Source organism: Cheilinus undulatus, linkage group 20, assembly GCF_018320785.1.
Source record: "Cheilinus undulatus linkage group 20, ASM1832078v1, whole genome shotgun sequence".
In the NCBI taxonomy this organism is placed as follows: domain Eukaryota; kingdom Metazoa; phylum Chordata; class Actinopteri; order Labriformes; family Labridae; genus Cheilinus; species Cheilinus undulatus.
Genome location: NC_054884.1, coordinates 42,111,739 through 42,128,631, shown reverse-complemented (window position 1 = coordinate 42,128,631; position 16,893 = coordinate 42,111,739). Strand labels below are relative to the sequence as shown.

The window sequence follows — 16,893 nt, the reverse complement described above, 5'->3', positions numbered from 1 at the left end:
TGTGGGTCCCGGTCTCTGGCACCTTTATTTTGGGGTCCTGGTCTCTGGCACCTTTATTTTGGGGTCCCGGTCTCTGGCACCTTTATTTTGGGGGTCCCGGTCTCTGGCACCTTTATTTTGGGGGTCCCGGTCTTTGGCACCTTTATTTTGTGGGTCCCGGTCTCTGGCACCTTTATTTTGGGGGTCCCGATCTCTGGCACCTTTATTTTGGGGGTCCCGATCTCTGGCACCTTTATTTTGGGGGTCCCGGTCTCTGGCACCTGTATTTTGTGGGTCCCGGTCTCTGGCACCTTTATTTTGGGGGTCCCGGTCTCTGGCACCTTTATTTTGGGGGTCCCGGTCTCTGGCACCTGTATTTTGGGGGTCCCGGTCTCTGGCACCTTTATTTTGGGGTCCCGGTCTCTGGCACCTGTATTTTGGGGTCCCGGTCTCTGGCACCTTTATTTTGGGGTCCCGCTCTCTGGTACCTTTATTTTGGGGGTCCCCGTCTTTGGCACCTTTATTTTGTGGGTCCCGGTCTTTGGCACCTTTATTTTGGGGGTCCCGATCTCTGGCACCTTTATTTTGGGGGTCCCGGTCTCTGGCACCTGTATTTTGTGGGTCCCGGTCTCTGGCACCTTTATTTTGGGGGTCCCGGTCTCTGGCACCTTTATTTTGGGGGTCCCGGTCTCTGGCACCTGTATTTTGGGGGTCCCGGTCTCTGGCACCTTTATTTTGGGGGTCCCGGTCTCTGGCACCTGTATTTTGGGGGTCCCGGTCTCTGGCACCTTTATTTTGGGGGTCCCGGTCTCTGGTACCTTTATTTTGGGGGTCCCGGTCTCTGGCACCTTTATTTTGTGGGTCCCGGTCTCTGGCACCTTTATTTTGGGGTACCAGGTCTCTGGCACCTTTTTTGAGGGGTCCCCGGTCTCTGGCACCTTTATTTTTGGGTACCCGGTCTCTGGCACCTTTATTTTGGGGTACCTGGTCTCTGGCACCTTTTTTGAGGGGTCCCGTTCTCTGGCAACTGTATTTTGTGGGTCCCGGTCTCTGGCACCTTTATTTTGGGGGTCCCGGTCTCTGGCACCTGTATTTTGGGGGTCCCGGTCTCTGGCACCTTTATTTTGGGGGTCCCGGTCTCTGGTACCTTTATTTTGGGGGTCCCGGTCTCTGGCACCTTTATTTTGTGGGTCCCGGTCTCTGGCACCTTTATTTTGGGGGTCCCGGTCTCTGGCACCTTTATTTTGGGGGTCCCGGTCTCTGGCACCTGTATTTTGGGGGTCCCGGTCTCTGGCACCTTTATTTTGGGGGTCCCGGTCTCTGGCACCTTTATTTTGTGGGTCCCGGTCTTGGCACCTGTATTTTGGGGTCCCGGTCTCTTTTTATTTTGGGGTCCCGGTCTCTGGCACCTTTATTTTGTGGGTCCCGGTCTCTGGCACCTTTATTTTGTGGGTCCCGGTCTTTGGCACCTTTATTTTGTGGGTCCCGGTCTCTGGCACCTTTATTTTGGGGGTCCTGGTCTCTGGCACCTTTATTTTGTTGGTCCCGGTCTCTTGCACCTTTATTTTGGTGGTCCCGGTCTCTGGCACCGTTATTTTGGGGGTCCTGGTCTTTGGCACCTTTATTTTGTGGGTCCCGGTCTCTGGCACCTTTATTTTGGGGGTCCTGATCTCTGGCACCTTTATTTTGGGGGTCCCGGTCTCTGGCACCTGTATTTTGGGGGTCCCGGTCTCTGGCACCTTTATTTTGGGGTCCCGGTCTCTGGCACCTGTATTTGGGGGGTCCCGGTCTCTGGCACCTTTATTTTGGGGGTCCCGGTCTCTGGCACCTGTATTTTGGGGGTCCCGGTCTCTGGCACCTTTATTTTGGGGGTCCCGGTCTTTGGCACCTTTATTTTGGGGGTCCCGGTCTCTGGCACCTTTATTTTGGGGGTCCCGGTCTCTGGCACCTTTATTTTGGGGGTCCCGGTCTTTGGCACCTTTATTTTGGGGGTCCCGGTCTCTGGCACCTTTATTTTGTGGGTCCCGGTCTCTGGCACCTGTATTTTGGGGGTCCCGGTCTCTGGCACCTTTATTTTGGGGGTCCCGGTCTCTGGCACCTGTATTTTGTGGGTCCCGGTCTCTGGCACCTTTATTTTGGGGGTCCCGGTCTCTGGCACCTTTATTTTGTGGGTCCTGATCTCTGGCACCTTTATTTTGGGGGTCCCGGTCTCTGGCACCTTTATTTTGGGGGTCCCGGTCTCTGGCACCTTTATTTTGGGGTCCCGGTCTCTGGCACCTGTATTTTGGGGTCCCGGTCTCTGGCACCTTTATTTTGGGGTCCCGGTCTCTGGCACCTGTATTTTGGGGTCCCGGTCTCTGGCACCTTTATTTTGGGGTCCCGGTCTCTGGCACCTGTATTTTGGGGTCCCGGTCTCTGGCACCTTTATTTTGGGGTCCCGGTCTCTGGCACCTGTATTTTGGGGTCCCGGTCTCTGGCACCTGTATTTTGGGGGTCCCGGTCTCTGGCACCTTTATTTTGGGGGTCCCGGTCTCTGGCACCTTTATTTTGGGGGTCCCGGTCTCTGGCACCTTTATTTTGGGGGTCCCGGTCTCTGGCACCTTTATTTTGGGGGTCCCGGTCTCTGGCACCTTTATTTTGGGGGTCCCGGTCTCTGGCACCTTTATTTTGGGGGTCCCGGTCTCTGGCACCTGTATTTTGGGGGTCCCGGTCTCTGGCACCTTTATTTTGTGGGTCCCGGTCTCTGGCACCTTTATTTTGTGGGTCCCGGTCTCTGGCACCTTTATTTTGGGGGTCCCGATCTCTGGCACCTTTATTTTGGGGGTCCCGGTCTCTGGCACCTGTATTTTGGGGGTCCCGGTCTCTGGCACCTTTATTTTGGGGGTCCCGGTCTCTGGCACCTGTATTTTGGGGGTCCCGGTCTCTGGCACCTTTATTTTGGGGGTCCCGGTCTTTGGCACCTTTATTTTGTGGGTCCCGGTCTCTGGCACCTTTATTTTGGGGTCCCGGTCTTTGCTTTGCACCTTTATTTTGTGGGTCCCGGTCTCTGGCACCTTTATTTTGGGGTCCTGGTCTCTGGCACCTTTATTTTGGGGTCCCGGTCTCTGGCACCTTTATTTTGGGGTCCCGGTCTCTGGCACCTTTATTTTGGGGTCCCGGTCTCTGGCACCTTTATTTTGTGGGTCCCGGTCTCTGGCACCTTTATTTTGGGGTCCCGGTCTCTGGCACCTTTATTTTGGGGTACCGGTCTCTGGCACCGTTATTTTGGGGGTCCTGGTCTCTGGCACCGTTATTTTGGGGTCCCGGTCTCTGGCACCTTTATTTTGGGGTCCCGGTCTCTGGCACCTTTATTTTGGGGGTCCCGGTCTCTGGCACCTGTATTTTGGGGGTCCCGGTCTTTGGCACCTTTATTTTGGGGTCCCGGTCTCTGGCACCTGTATTTTGGGGTCCCGGTCTCTGGCACCTTTATTTTGGGGTCCCGGTCTCTGGCACCTTTATTTTGGGGTCCCGGTCTCTGGCACCTTTATTTTGGGGTCCCGGTCTCTGGCACCTGTATTTTGGGGGTCCCGGTCTCTGGCACCTTTATATTGGGGGTCCCGGTCTTTGGCACCTTTATTTTGGGGTCCGGTCTCTGGCACCTTTATTTTGGGGTCCCGGTCTCTGGCACCTTTATTTTGGGGTCCCGGTCTCTGGCACCTGTACTGTGGGGGTCCCGGTCTCTGGCTCCCGTAATTTGGGGGTCCCGGTCTCTGGCACCTTTGTTTTGGGGGTCCCGGTCTCTGGCACCTTTATTTTGGGGTCCCGGTCTCTGGCACCTGTGTTTTGGGGTCCCGGTCTCTGGCACCTTTATTTTCGGGGTCCCGGTCTCTGGCACCTGTATTTTGTGGGTCCCGGTCTCTGGCACCTGTATTTTGGGGGTCCCGGTCTCTGGCACCTGTATTTTGGGGTCCGGTCTCTGGCACCTTTATTTTGGGGTACCCGGTCTCTGGCACCTTTATTTTGGGGTACCCGGTCTCTGGCACCTTTTTTGGGGGGTCCCCGGTCTCTGACACCTTTATTTTGGGAGTCCCCAGTCTCTGTCACCTTTTTTGGGGTACCCGGTCTCTGGCACCTTTATTTTGGGGTACCCAATCTCTGGCACCTTTATTTTGGGGTACCAGGTCTCTGCCCCCTTTTTTGGGGGTCCCCAGTCCCTGGCACCTTAATTTTTGGGTACCCGGTCTCTGGCACCTTTATTTTGGGGTACCTGGTCTCTGGCACCTTTTTTGAGGGGTCCCCGGTCTCTGGCACCTTTATTTTGGGGGTCCCCGGTCTCTGGCACCTGTATTTTGGGGGTCCCGGTCTCTGGCACCTTTATTTTGGGGGTCCCGGTCTCTGGCACCTGTATTTTGGGGGTCCCGGTCTCTGGCACCTTTATTTTGGGGGTCCCGGTCTCTGGCACCTTTATTTTGGGGGTCCCGGTCTCTGGCACCTTTATTTTGGGGGTCCCGGTCTCTGGCACCTTTATTTTGGGGGTCCCGGTCTCTGGCACCTTTATTTTGGGGGTCCCGGTCTTTGGCACCTTTATTTTGGGGGTCCCGGTCTCTGGCACCTTTATTTTGGGGGTCCCGGTCTCTGGCACCTGTATTTTGGGGGTCCCGGTCTCTGGCACCTTTATTTTGGGGGTCCCGGTCTCTGGCACCTGTATTTTGGGGGTCCCGGTCTCTGGCACCTTTATTTTGGGGGTCGTGTGCTGTAAAGGTAGAGACCCTGGTCTAGGAGAACAGATGGCCTGGCGTGTTGATTGCTCCTGGTTCCATGGACAGCTGGCTCCTCTCCTCCACGTCACTCCCGCTCTCTAAAACCTGCTTCCATCTCCGCTCCCTCTCTAAAGGCAAAAACCCCAGAAAACAAAGTAACTGTCCTTGTTGTTGTTTTTAGGCGGTTCACGCAGGACGGCTGATGGCCTTTGACTTTGGAACAGCAGGAAACATGAAACACTACAACCAGGTGAGACACAGTCCCTGCATTCTAATGACTCTCTACATTAGTGAGCTACGTAAGCAACATAGCTACGTAGCTAATGCTGCAGAAAAAAAGCTTGTCCTCCTTAAAACAGTCTAACACACCATCATAGCTATGTTTAAACTAACCAAGCTAATGAAGCTACATTAGCTATGTAAGCTACATACTGTAGGTAACATAGCTAGGTAGCTAGCGTTACAAGAAAAAAAGCATGTCATCACAGCACAGCTGAAGAACGGTTGACCTTAGACAGTTTGCAAGCTACATAGGTAATATAGCTATGTAGCTAATGTTGCAAGTATCTGGGCCCCCCAAGCTTCTTATCCGGCTCCTAGAAAATCTTCACTTTCAAGAAAGGAGGAAAAAATTTGTTGTGGTTTTAAGGACATCTTTTGGCTTTGGATGTGTGCCGCTGTTAAATTAATCCCAAAAAACAATTATTATTGATATTAAGTCTTAGAATTACTTACCATTTGATCTGTTCTTACAAAAAATATTCTTACAAAAAATTGTTAAAAAATCTGTTAAGCCTGGCAACAATGTTGCATAAAACAGCCAAATAAAGAGGTGAAAAGGGTTTAGAGAGGCAAAAAAGGGTGATAAGTGGTCAAATTGGTTGTGGAAAGGCACAAAAAGAGAAAAATTGGCAGGCAAACTGGTGAAAAGCAGTTAAAATGTGGCAAAAAAAATTGGTGAAAGAGGAAAAAAAGGCGAAAAGTATCAAAAAATGGGTTAAAAGTAGAAAGAACTGTGCAACAAAGTAATGATAAGTGGCCAAAACAGTTGGAAAGTGGAAAATTGATGATAGAGTGGTAGAAAGGGGATAAAACAAGCAGAAAAGGTGGTAAAAGAGGGTAAAAGAATGACAAAAATTTAAGAGGCAAAAAATATTTCAAATGTGTTTAAAGTGGCAAAAATATAGCAAAAAAATAGCCTGGCAAAGTAGTGAAAAGGGTTTTAAGAGTGGCAAAATGGGTGAAAAATGGCAAAAAAAAGTGTTTGAAGTTGCAAAAACGGTCAAAATGGGTAAAGAGTAGCAAAAACATTTTGCAGAAATGGCAAAACAAAGACGTGAAAGTGGGTTAAAAAGTGTCAAAAATGTATTAATATTGGTGCTAAATCACAACTGGGGAATTTTCAGGGGTCCAGCCAATTCTGCCGGCAGGCCTGCTGCATTAAAGATAATAGGGATACGTGTCCCTGTATTGCCTAATTCTTTTTTTATTTTGAAAGAAAATACACATTCTTATACAATAATATGTTAATTAGGTCAGTATACTTATTTGAATTTGGTTTCTTTGAAAGTCCTGCCCCCAGTATCTCTGTCAAGACTAAATCTGGCTCTTGTTCCAATGTGCTTGATGACCCCTGCTCTAAAGGAATCTTTCTGTCCAGAAATGCTGCCCAGGGTTTTCTACTGTTAGACCGTGACCAGGACAGTAGCTTAGGCCTTTAAAAACCAAATGAGACCAAGTACTGGGCATGTAGACCAGGTCTCAGTGCTCTACTTGGGTTTCTTGGACAGGTCTATCCGGCTGACCACGCCCCCCGCCGCCCGATGGTCTCTGGAGAAGTGAGTCCCAGGTGTGGGAGAGCATGAACGCTCCCTCATCCCGGTTTATGGTGTTGTTTCCCCGTTTCCTGATTTCAGTTGCCTCCTTAATCCGGCGTTTGTGTTTGTTGTTCTCTGACCCGATTATTGTTGCGTTGTCCTGGTCCATGACGTGATTTTGGGCGTGGCCAGCCGGATAGACCTGTCACGTCCGTCGGGCTGACCACGCCTCAGAAGAACAGCATACAAGGACACGTCACAGCGGCAGCTGACGCTTCTGAGGAAGACTGCAGACGACAGTCCAAACATGTCAAGGTAAAAACATCTCCTACAATAAACTGTCTGAAAAAAAGAAAGCCAAGTAGATTATTCAGAATAAGGAGACAAAATGAACTCGCTGGATTTACTACGCGGAAGTTATGAACAAAACTGTGTCAAAGCATTTCGCCGCTTGGAGAAGCTGAAAAAACCCAAGCACACCACAAAAACCACCTGAGATTCAACCTGCGATGCAGAGACGAGGATATCACTCCACCAAGCCTCAACATCAAAAACCCTATCCCAACAAGAAACGCAAAGAACATCATCAATAAAGCACGTAAGCTAATAAAGGAAAGAATACGGATGACTGTGAACAAGATTGAACGGATAAACACGGATACAAACGGAAAAGGAAGCATTCTACACACATTTCCCAGTAAGACAGGAAACTCAGGAAAAAATCAACACACATTTAAAACATGCATACGAACAGGAGTTTGAAACAACCAAAACTCTCCAGACCAAGAAACTGAACAAATTAATCAAACAGAGAAATAACAGCAGACAAACGCAACCGGAAACAAACGAGAAGTGGGTGCGCAATTTGTCACAGCGTTCACTCACGGAGACAGAAAAAAGAGTTCTAACACGTGGTTTAAATTTCGCCATCACACCAAACAAGATACCACACGAAGAATACATCCTCGCCACAGAACTAGCATGCCATAAAATCCAGGACCGGGGACACAAAGCAGAATTATGGAACACAGTTGCAGGAATACTCAAGTCAGCCAAATTACCACAAAGCAACATCACAAGAGAGGAACGCAAAGCAATAGACACACTCAACACTATCCTCCCGGCAGACAAAGGCAGAACAACCGTAGTAATGGACACACAAACATACGAAGCACAGATGGAAACTTTATTAGCAGACAGCGACACATACGAAAGCCTCAGGAAAAACCCCACAGAAGAAAAGAAAAAAACTCTCAAAACCCTCCTCAGAACACAGGACGCATACGACCATCTGGTACCCACGGCAAATATCACCCCCCGGATTTATGGCACACCCAAAATACACAAAAAAGACTCCCCACTCCGCCCCATTGTAGACAGCATAGGATCAGTCACTTATAACTTATCAAAAGCTCTCATTGACATCATCAAACCCAAACTCGGATTAACCGACCACCACTGCAAGAACTCCAAACAACTGGCACAAGAAATCAAAAATATAACAATAGAAAAAGACGAGATCCTCATTTCCCACGATGTAATATCATTATTCACAAAAACACCCGTTGATGTACACATTGTACAAGAGCGCCTCAGGCAGGACTGGACACTCAAAAAACGCACAAATCTCACGGTTGATGACATCCCTGGACTCCTCAAGTTCGTTGCAAAATCCACATACTTTCAATTCAATGGGACAATATACAGACAGAAAGAAGGATTCGCCATGGGAGACCCATTATCAGCCTTTATGAGCAGTTTTTTCATGGAGGATCTGGAAACCAAAGCCACAAACACAGCACCCGCACAATGCAGACCCATATTCTGGAAAAGGTACGTAGACGACATCCTGGAAAAAAACAAACACGGACACACACAAGAACTCACAGACCACCTAAACAGCATGGACACCACCAGAAACATCAGATTCACCCACGAAGAGGAATCAAACAGGACAGAAGCTTTTCTAGACATGAAAATCCACCACAAAGATGACGGCAGCATCAAAATAACAGTTTACAGAAAACCTACACACACCGGCCAATATTTCCTCTGGACATCTGAACACCCCACTGCACACAAACTGTCAGTAGTCAGGACACTTTATGAACGGGCCAGCATCATCACAGACGAGGAGGACAGACAGGAGGAGGAAAAACACATCAAACAAGCACTACAGCGCTGTCAGTATCCAACATGGGCCATAAACGAGGGGAAACAACAGGTGAAAAACAAAGAAAACAAGCCGAAAGAAAGGAAATCAAAACATGCACAAAAAGCAGAAAATAACTACAAAGATGTGGTGACCATACGTACATCCGGGGCATAACAGAACCAATACAACGAGCAATGAGAAAACACAAAATAAACACAGCCATAAAACCACACACCAAACTCAGACAGCTGCTCATTCCTCCCAAAGACTAAATAGAACCGCACAAAAAATGCAACGTCATACCGTGCAAATCATGCCAACACACATACATAGGAGAGACAGGGAATGTTCAAGGAAAAAGGAACATCAGGAGGAGTGTGAAAAGCAGACAACAGGACGACTCACAAGAAAAGGCAGAACAGGAAAATCTCAGGTCAGCAAGATCAGACCACTGTAAAAGACAAAATCACGTCATGGACCGGGACAACGCAACAATAATCTGGTCAGAGAACAACAAACACAAACGCTGGATTAAGGAGGCCACTGAACTCAGCAAACGGGGAAACAACACCATAAACCGGGATGAGGGAGCGTTCATGCTCTCCCACACCTGGGACTCACTTCTCCAGAGACCATCGGGCGGCGGGGGGCGTGGTCAGCCGGGTAGACCTGTCAGGTCCGTCGGGCTGACCACGCCTCGGAAGAACAGCGGCAGCTGACGCTTCTGAGGAAGACTGCAGACGACAGTCCAAACATGTCAAGGTAAAAACATCTCCTACAATAAACTGTCTGAAAGAAAGAATGCCAAGTAGATTATTCAGAATAAGGAGACAAAATGAACTCACTGGATTTAGGTTTCAGTGCTGTTTTTTTATCAGAGCTTAGTACTCTGGTACGGTTCTGAGCCTAGGTCTAAGTCAGCTTCAGTCCACGTCTACCTGAAAAGGGTTCAGTCCTGTGTATTTGATAAAATAGTTAGGTCTCACCTTACTTTACTTATTTTATTTAAAAGTTATTTAACCAGGAAAGCCTCATTCAGATTAAAAATCTCCTTTACAAGAGTGTCCTGGCCAAGACAGCAGCACGTCAAAGAACACATTCACAGACAAAGATACAAAACAATGACAAAAGCAGATCACCATATCCAGTTTAACATCAGAAGAGAAATAAAGCAACCATCAAAGCATTTTCAAACTGATGCATCATCCTCCAACAACTTCAGTCTACTTTTAAAAAGGTTCAAAGAGACCTGCTCCCTCCTGCAAGAGGTTCCATGTAGCAGGAGCCGCATATCTAAAACTCCTTTTTCCCATTTCAAGTCGTACTTTAGGAACAGACAGCAAGAATAGGTCTGGAGATTGGGAGACAGAGCGAAGACTGTTAGTTCCAACATTTCTCAACTTGATATAATCACACAGTAAGAGGGGAGCAAAATAAGAATAGTCTTATAAATGAGGACATACCAATGATTTTGTCTGCAAACAGACAACGCAGGCCAACCAACTCGAGCATACAGGTCACAATGATGAGTTAGAATGAATCCTGGTCTTGTTCCCTCAACCCTTTTCTTCCTGCCCCCCCAGTCCACCCCTCCAGAGTACCGGGTCCAGGACATGAAGGTTCCCACCGCTCTCTTCTCAGGAGGACAGGATACGCTGGCGGACCCCAAAGATGTGGCCATCCTCCTCACCCAGGTGGGTCACATGCTGTAGACGGCGCCAGTGTGAGTCAGCAGTCGCTATGATCCAGCCTCGATGATACGAAAGCATGAAAAGCTCTCTGGTAAAGACCTGGTTTTATTCTGGGAGACGTCAGCCAGGGCCAAGAGCAGCTACAGTAGACCTAAACCTCCGCTTCATTCTCCTTTACATGGGAGAAAATCACATCATGGTTGTCTCCATAAAAACCTAACATTCCATTCTGTGGTGAGAAACCAGAACATTGTAACGCTCTGACAGAAACATCTAGAATCTTGAAGTTTCTGACTCGGTGATGTAGAATTTTGAAGTAAAACAGGCTCATTCTTATTAAAACAACCGTCCATTTTCTTTACTGCTTATCCCGTTCATGGGGCCTCAGGGGGGTGGAGCCTCTCCCATCTGTCATTGGACGACCCAGTGGACCCACAGTCACGGGCTGACAAACAACCAGGAACACAAACCTACGGGCAATTTAGATTCACCAATTAACCTAATGAGCACGTTTTTGGTGGTGGGAGGAAGCTGGAGAGAACCCTCACAAAGACCCTGACCAGCTGCCTCGTTTATAAAACTGTGCGTAGGAAAGATCACTACAGCCGGCGTACGCCGGAAACACAGGAAATGCGTGCACACAAAAACGTTCAGTATTATAACAGAGTGCGCACGCACGTCCTACGCCTGTTTCCACTTATAAATCACAATCAACTCTAAAGTTGTCGCACGTGAGAGAACGCTTTGCCCCGCCCATATGGTGCCTATAAAAGGTCAGGTGAACGCCCTTGATGAATATTCAATGATATCAGTTTCACGATGAACCAAGACGGTTCATGTCATTGATCCTGTCATTGATGTCATTGATGTCATTGATGTCATTGATCCTGTCAATGATGTCATTGATCCTGTCATTGATGTCATTGATCCTGTCATTGATCCTGTCATTGATCATGTCATTGATCCTGTCATTGATGTCATTGATCATGTCATTGATCCTGTCATTGATCCTGTCATTGATCATGTCATTGATCCTGTCATTGATCCTGTCATTGATGTCATTGATCATGTCATTGATCCTGTCATTGATCCTGTCATTGATCCTGTCATTGATGTCATTGATCATGTCATTGATCCTGTCATTGATCCTGTCATTGATCCTGTCATTGATGTCATTGATCCTGTCATTGATCCTGTCATTGATGTCATTGATCATGTCATTGATCCTGTCATTGATCCTGTCATTGATCATGTCATTGATCCTGTCATTGATCATGTCATTGATCCTGTCATTGATCATGTCATTGATCCTGTCATTGATCCTGTCATTGATGTCATTGATCATGTCATTGATCCTGTCATTGATCCTGTCATTGATCCTGTCATTGATCATGTCATTGATCATGTCATTGATCATGTCATTGATCCTGTCATTGATCATGTCATTGATCATGTCATTGATCCTGTCATTGATCCTGTCATTGATCATGTCATTGATCATGTCAGTGATCATGTCATTAATCATGTCATTGATCCTGTCATTGATCATGTCATTGATCATGTCATTGATCATGTCATTGATCATGTCAGTGATCATGTCATTGATCCTGTCATTGATGTCATTGATCATGTCATTGATCCTGTCATTGATCCTGTCATTGATCCTGTCATTGATCCTGTCATTGATGTCATTGATCCTGTCATTGATCCTGTCATTGATGTCATTGATCATGTCATTGATCCTGTCATTGATCCTGTCATTGATCATGTCATTGATCCTGTCATTGATCATGTCATTGATCCTGTCATTGATCATGTCATTGATCCTGTCATTGATCCTGTCATTGATGTCATTGATCATGTCATTGATCCTGTCATTGATCCTGTCATTGATCCTGTCATTGATCATGTCATTGATCATGTCAGTGATCATGTCATTGATCATGTCATTGATCCTGTCATTGATCATGTCATTGATCATGTCATTGATCCTGTCATTGATCATGTCATTGATCATGTCAGTGATCATGTCATTAATCATGTCATTGATCCTGTCATTGATCATGTCATTGATCATGTCATTGATCATGTCAGTGATCATGTCATTGATCCTGTCATTGATGTCATTGATCATGTCATTGATCCTGTCATTGATCCTGTCATTGATCCTGTCATTGATCATGTCATTGATCATGTCAGTGATCATGTCATTAATCATGTCATTGATCCTGTCATTGATCATGTCATTGATCATGTCATTGATCATGTCATTGATCATGTCAGTGATCATGTCATTGATCCTGTCATTGATGTCATTGATCCTGTCATTGATCCTGTCATTGATGTCATTGATCCTGTCATTGATCCTGTCATTGATGTCATTGATCATGTCATTGATCCTGTCATTGATGTCATTGATCATGTCATTGATCCTGTCATTGATCCTGTCATTGATCCTGTCATTGATGTCATTGATCCTGTCATTGATGTCATTGATCATGTCATTGATCCTGTCATTGATCACGTCATTGATCCTGTCATTGATCATGTCATTGATCCTGTCATTGATCCTGTCATTGATGTCATTGATCATGTCATTGATCCTGTCATTGATCCTGTCATTGATCCTGTCATTGATCATGTCATTGATCATGTCAGTGATCATGTCATTGATCATGTCATTGATCCTGTCATTGATCCTGTCATTGATCATGTCATTGATCATGTCAGTGATCATGTCATTAATCATGTCATTGATCCTGTCATTGATCATGTCATTGATCCTGTCATTAATCATGTCATTGATCCTGTCAATGATCCTGTCATTAATCATGTCATTGATCCTGTCATTGATCATGTCATTGATCCTGTCAATGATCCTGTCATTGATCCTGTCATTGATCATGTCATTGATCATGTCAGTGATCATGTCATTGATCCTGTCATTGATGTCATTGATCATGTCATTGATCCTGTCATTGATCCTGTCATTGATCATGTCATTGATCATGTCATTGATCATGTCATTGATCCTGTCATTGATCATGTCATTGATCCTGTCATTGATCCTGTCATTGATGTCATTGATCCTGTCATTGATCCTGTCATTGATCCTGTCATTGATCCTGTCATTGATCATGTCATTGATCCTGTCATTGATCCTGTCATTGATCATGTCATTGATCCTGTCATTGATCCTGTCATTGATCCTGTCATTGATGTCATTGATCCTGTCATTGATCCTGTCATTGATGTCATTGATCATGTCATTGATCCTGTCATTGATCCTGTCATTGATCCTGTCATTGATCCTGTCAATGATCCTGTCATTGATCCTGTCATTGATCATGTCATTGATCCTGTCATTGATCATGTCATTGATCCTGTCATTGATCATGTCATTGATCATGTCATTGATCGTGTCATTGATCATGACATTGATCCTGTCATTGATCCTGTCATTGATCCTGTCATTGATCCTGTCATTGATCCTGTCATTGATGTCATTGATCATGTCATTGATCATGTCATTGATCCTGTCAGTGATCATGTCATTGATGTCATTGATCATGTCATTGATCCTGTCATTGATCTTGTCATTGATCCTGTCATTGATCCTGTCATTGATGTCATTGATCATGTCATTGATCCTGTCATTGATCATGTCATTGATCCTGTCATTGATCATGTCATTGATCCTGTCATTGATCCTGTCATTGATGTCATTGATCATGTCATTGATCCTGTCATTGATCCTGTCATTGATCATGTCATTGATCCTGTCATTGATCATGTCATTGATCCTGTCATTGATCCTGTCATTGATCCTGTCATTGATCATGTCATTGATCATGTCAGTGATCATGTCATTGATCATGTCATTGATCCTGTCATTGATCCTGTCATTGATCATGTCATTGATCCTGTCATTAATCATGTCATTGATCCTGTCATTGATCATGTCATTGATCCTGTCAATGATCCTGTCATTGATCCTGTCATTGATCATGTCATTGATCATGTCAGTGATCATGTCATTGATCCTGTCATTGATGTCATTGATCATGTCATTGATCCTGTCATTGATCCTGTCAATGATCCTGTCATTAATCATGTCATTGATCCTGTCATTGATCATGTCATTGATCCTGTCAATGATCCTGTCATTAATCATGTCATTGATCCTGTCATTGATCCTGTCATTGATCCTGTCAATGATCCTGTCATTAATCATGTCATTGATCCTGTCATTGATCATGTCATTGATCCTGTCAATGATCCTGTCATTGATCCTGTCATTGATCATGTCATTGATCATGTCAGTGATCATGTCATTGATCCTGTCATTGATGTCATTGATCATGTCATTGATCCTGTCATTGATCCTGTCATTGATCATGTCATTGATCATGTCAGTGATCATGTCATTGATCCTGTCATTGATGTCATTGATCCTGTCATTGATCCTGTCATTGATCCTGTCATTGATCATGTCATTGATCATGTCATTGATCCTGTCATTGATCCTGTCATTGATCCTGTCATTGATCCTGTCATTGATCCTGTCATTGATGTCATTGATCCTGTCATTGATCCTGTCATTGATGTCATTGATCATGTCATTGATCCTGTCATTGATCCTGTCATTGATCCTGTCATTGATCATGTCATTGATCCTGTCAATGATCCTGTCATTGATCCTGTCATTGATCATGTCATTGATCCTGTCATTGATCATGTCATTGATCCTGTCATTGATCATGTCATTGATCATGTCATTGATCGTGTCATTGATCATGACATTGATCCTGTCATTGATCCTGTCATTGATCCTGTCATTGATCCTGTCATTGATCCTGTCATTGATGTCATTGATCATGTCATTGATCATGTCATTGATCCTGTCAGTGATCATGTCATTGATGTCATTGATCATGTCATTGATCCTGTCATTGATCTTGTCATTGATCCTGTCATTGATCCTGTCATTGATGTCATTGATCATGTCATTGATCCTGTCATTGATCATGTCATTGATCCTGTCATTGATCATGTCATTGATCCTGTCATTGATCCTGTCATTGATGTCATTGATCATGTCATTGATCCTGTCATTGATCCTGTCATTGATCATGTCATTGATCCTGTCATTGATCATGTCATTGATCCTGTCATTGATCCTGTCATTGATCATGTCATTGATCCTGTCATTGATCATGTCATTGATCCTGTCATTGATCATGTCATTGATGTCATTGATCATGTCATTGATCATGTCATTGATCCTGTCATTGATCATGTCATTGATGTCATTGATCATGTCATTGATCCTGTCATTGATCCTGTCATTGATCATGTCATTGATCATGTCATTGATCCTGTCATTGATCCTGTCATTGATCATGTCATTGATCCTGTCATTGATCATGTCATTGATCCTGTCATTGATCATGTCATTGATGTCATTGATCATGTCATTAATCATGTCATTGATCCTGTCATTGATCATGTCATTGATCATGTCATTGATCATGTCATTGATCATGTCATTGATCCTGTCATTGATCCTGTCATTGATCATGTCATTGATCCTGTCATTGATCATGTCATTGATCCTGTCATTGATCCTGTCATTGATCATGTCATTGATCCTGTCATTGATCATGTTATTGATCCTGTCATCGATCCTGTCAATGATCCTGTCATTGATCATGTCATTGATCATGTCATTGATCCTGTCATTGATCATGTCATTGATCATGTCATTGATGTCATTGATCATGTCATTGATGTCATTGATCATGTCATTGATTATGTCATTGATGTCATTGATCCTGTCATTGATCATGTCATTGATCCTGTCATTGATGTCATTGATCCTGTCATTGATGATGTCATTGATGTCATTGATCCTGTCATTGATCATGTCATTGATGTCATTGATCATGTCATTGATCCTGTCATTGATCCTGTCATTGATCATGTCATTGATCCTGTCATTGATGTCACTGATCCTGTCATTGATGTCATTGATCATGTCATTGATGTCATTGATCCTGTCATTGATGTCATTGATCCTGTCATTGATCATGTCATTGATCATGTCATTGATCCTGTCATTGATCCTGTCAATGATCCTGTCATTGATCCTGTCATTGATCCTGTCATTGATCCTGTCATTGATGTCATTGATCCTGTCATTGATGTCATTGATCATGTCATTGATCCTGTCATTGATCCTGTCATTGATCACGTCATTGATCCTGTCATTGATCATGTCATTGATCCTGTCATTGATCCTGTCATTGATCCTGTCATTGATCATGTCATTGATCCTGTCATTGATCCTGTCATTGATCCTGTCATTGATCATGTCATTGATCATGTCATTGATCATGTCATTGATCATGTCATTGATCCTGTCATTGATCCTGTCATTGATTATGTCATTGATGTCATTGATCCTGTCATTGATCATGTCATTGATCCTGTCATTGATCATGTCATTGATC

At 45.0% G+C, this 16,893-nt stretch overlaps 1 protein-coding gene across 3 annotated transcripts in view; it reads left to right on the top strand.

Moving 5' to 3' along the window:
• The window catches only part of lipf (lipase, gastric), a 65,522-nt gene that overhangs the window by 35,839 nt on the left and 12,790 nt on the right, over nt 1-16,893 (top strand). For 2 of the 3 annotated variants that reach the window (XM_041815415.1, XM_041815414.1), the window contains 2 exons: nt 4,900-4,968; nt 10,274-10,384. The exons of the other annotated variant lie outside the window; for it this stretch is intronic. In XM_041815415.1, coding sequence (XP_041671349.1) covers nt 4,900-4,968; nt 10,274-10,384 — 180 coding nt within the window. The remainder of the gene's footprint in view (nt 1-4,899; nt 4,969-10,273; nt 10,385-16,893) is intronic. 3 annotated transcript variants of the gene reach the window in all.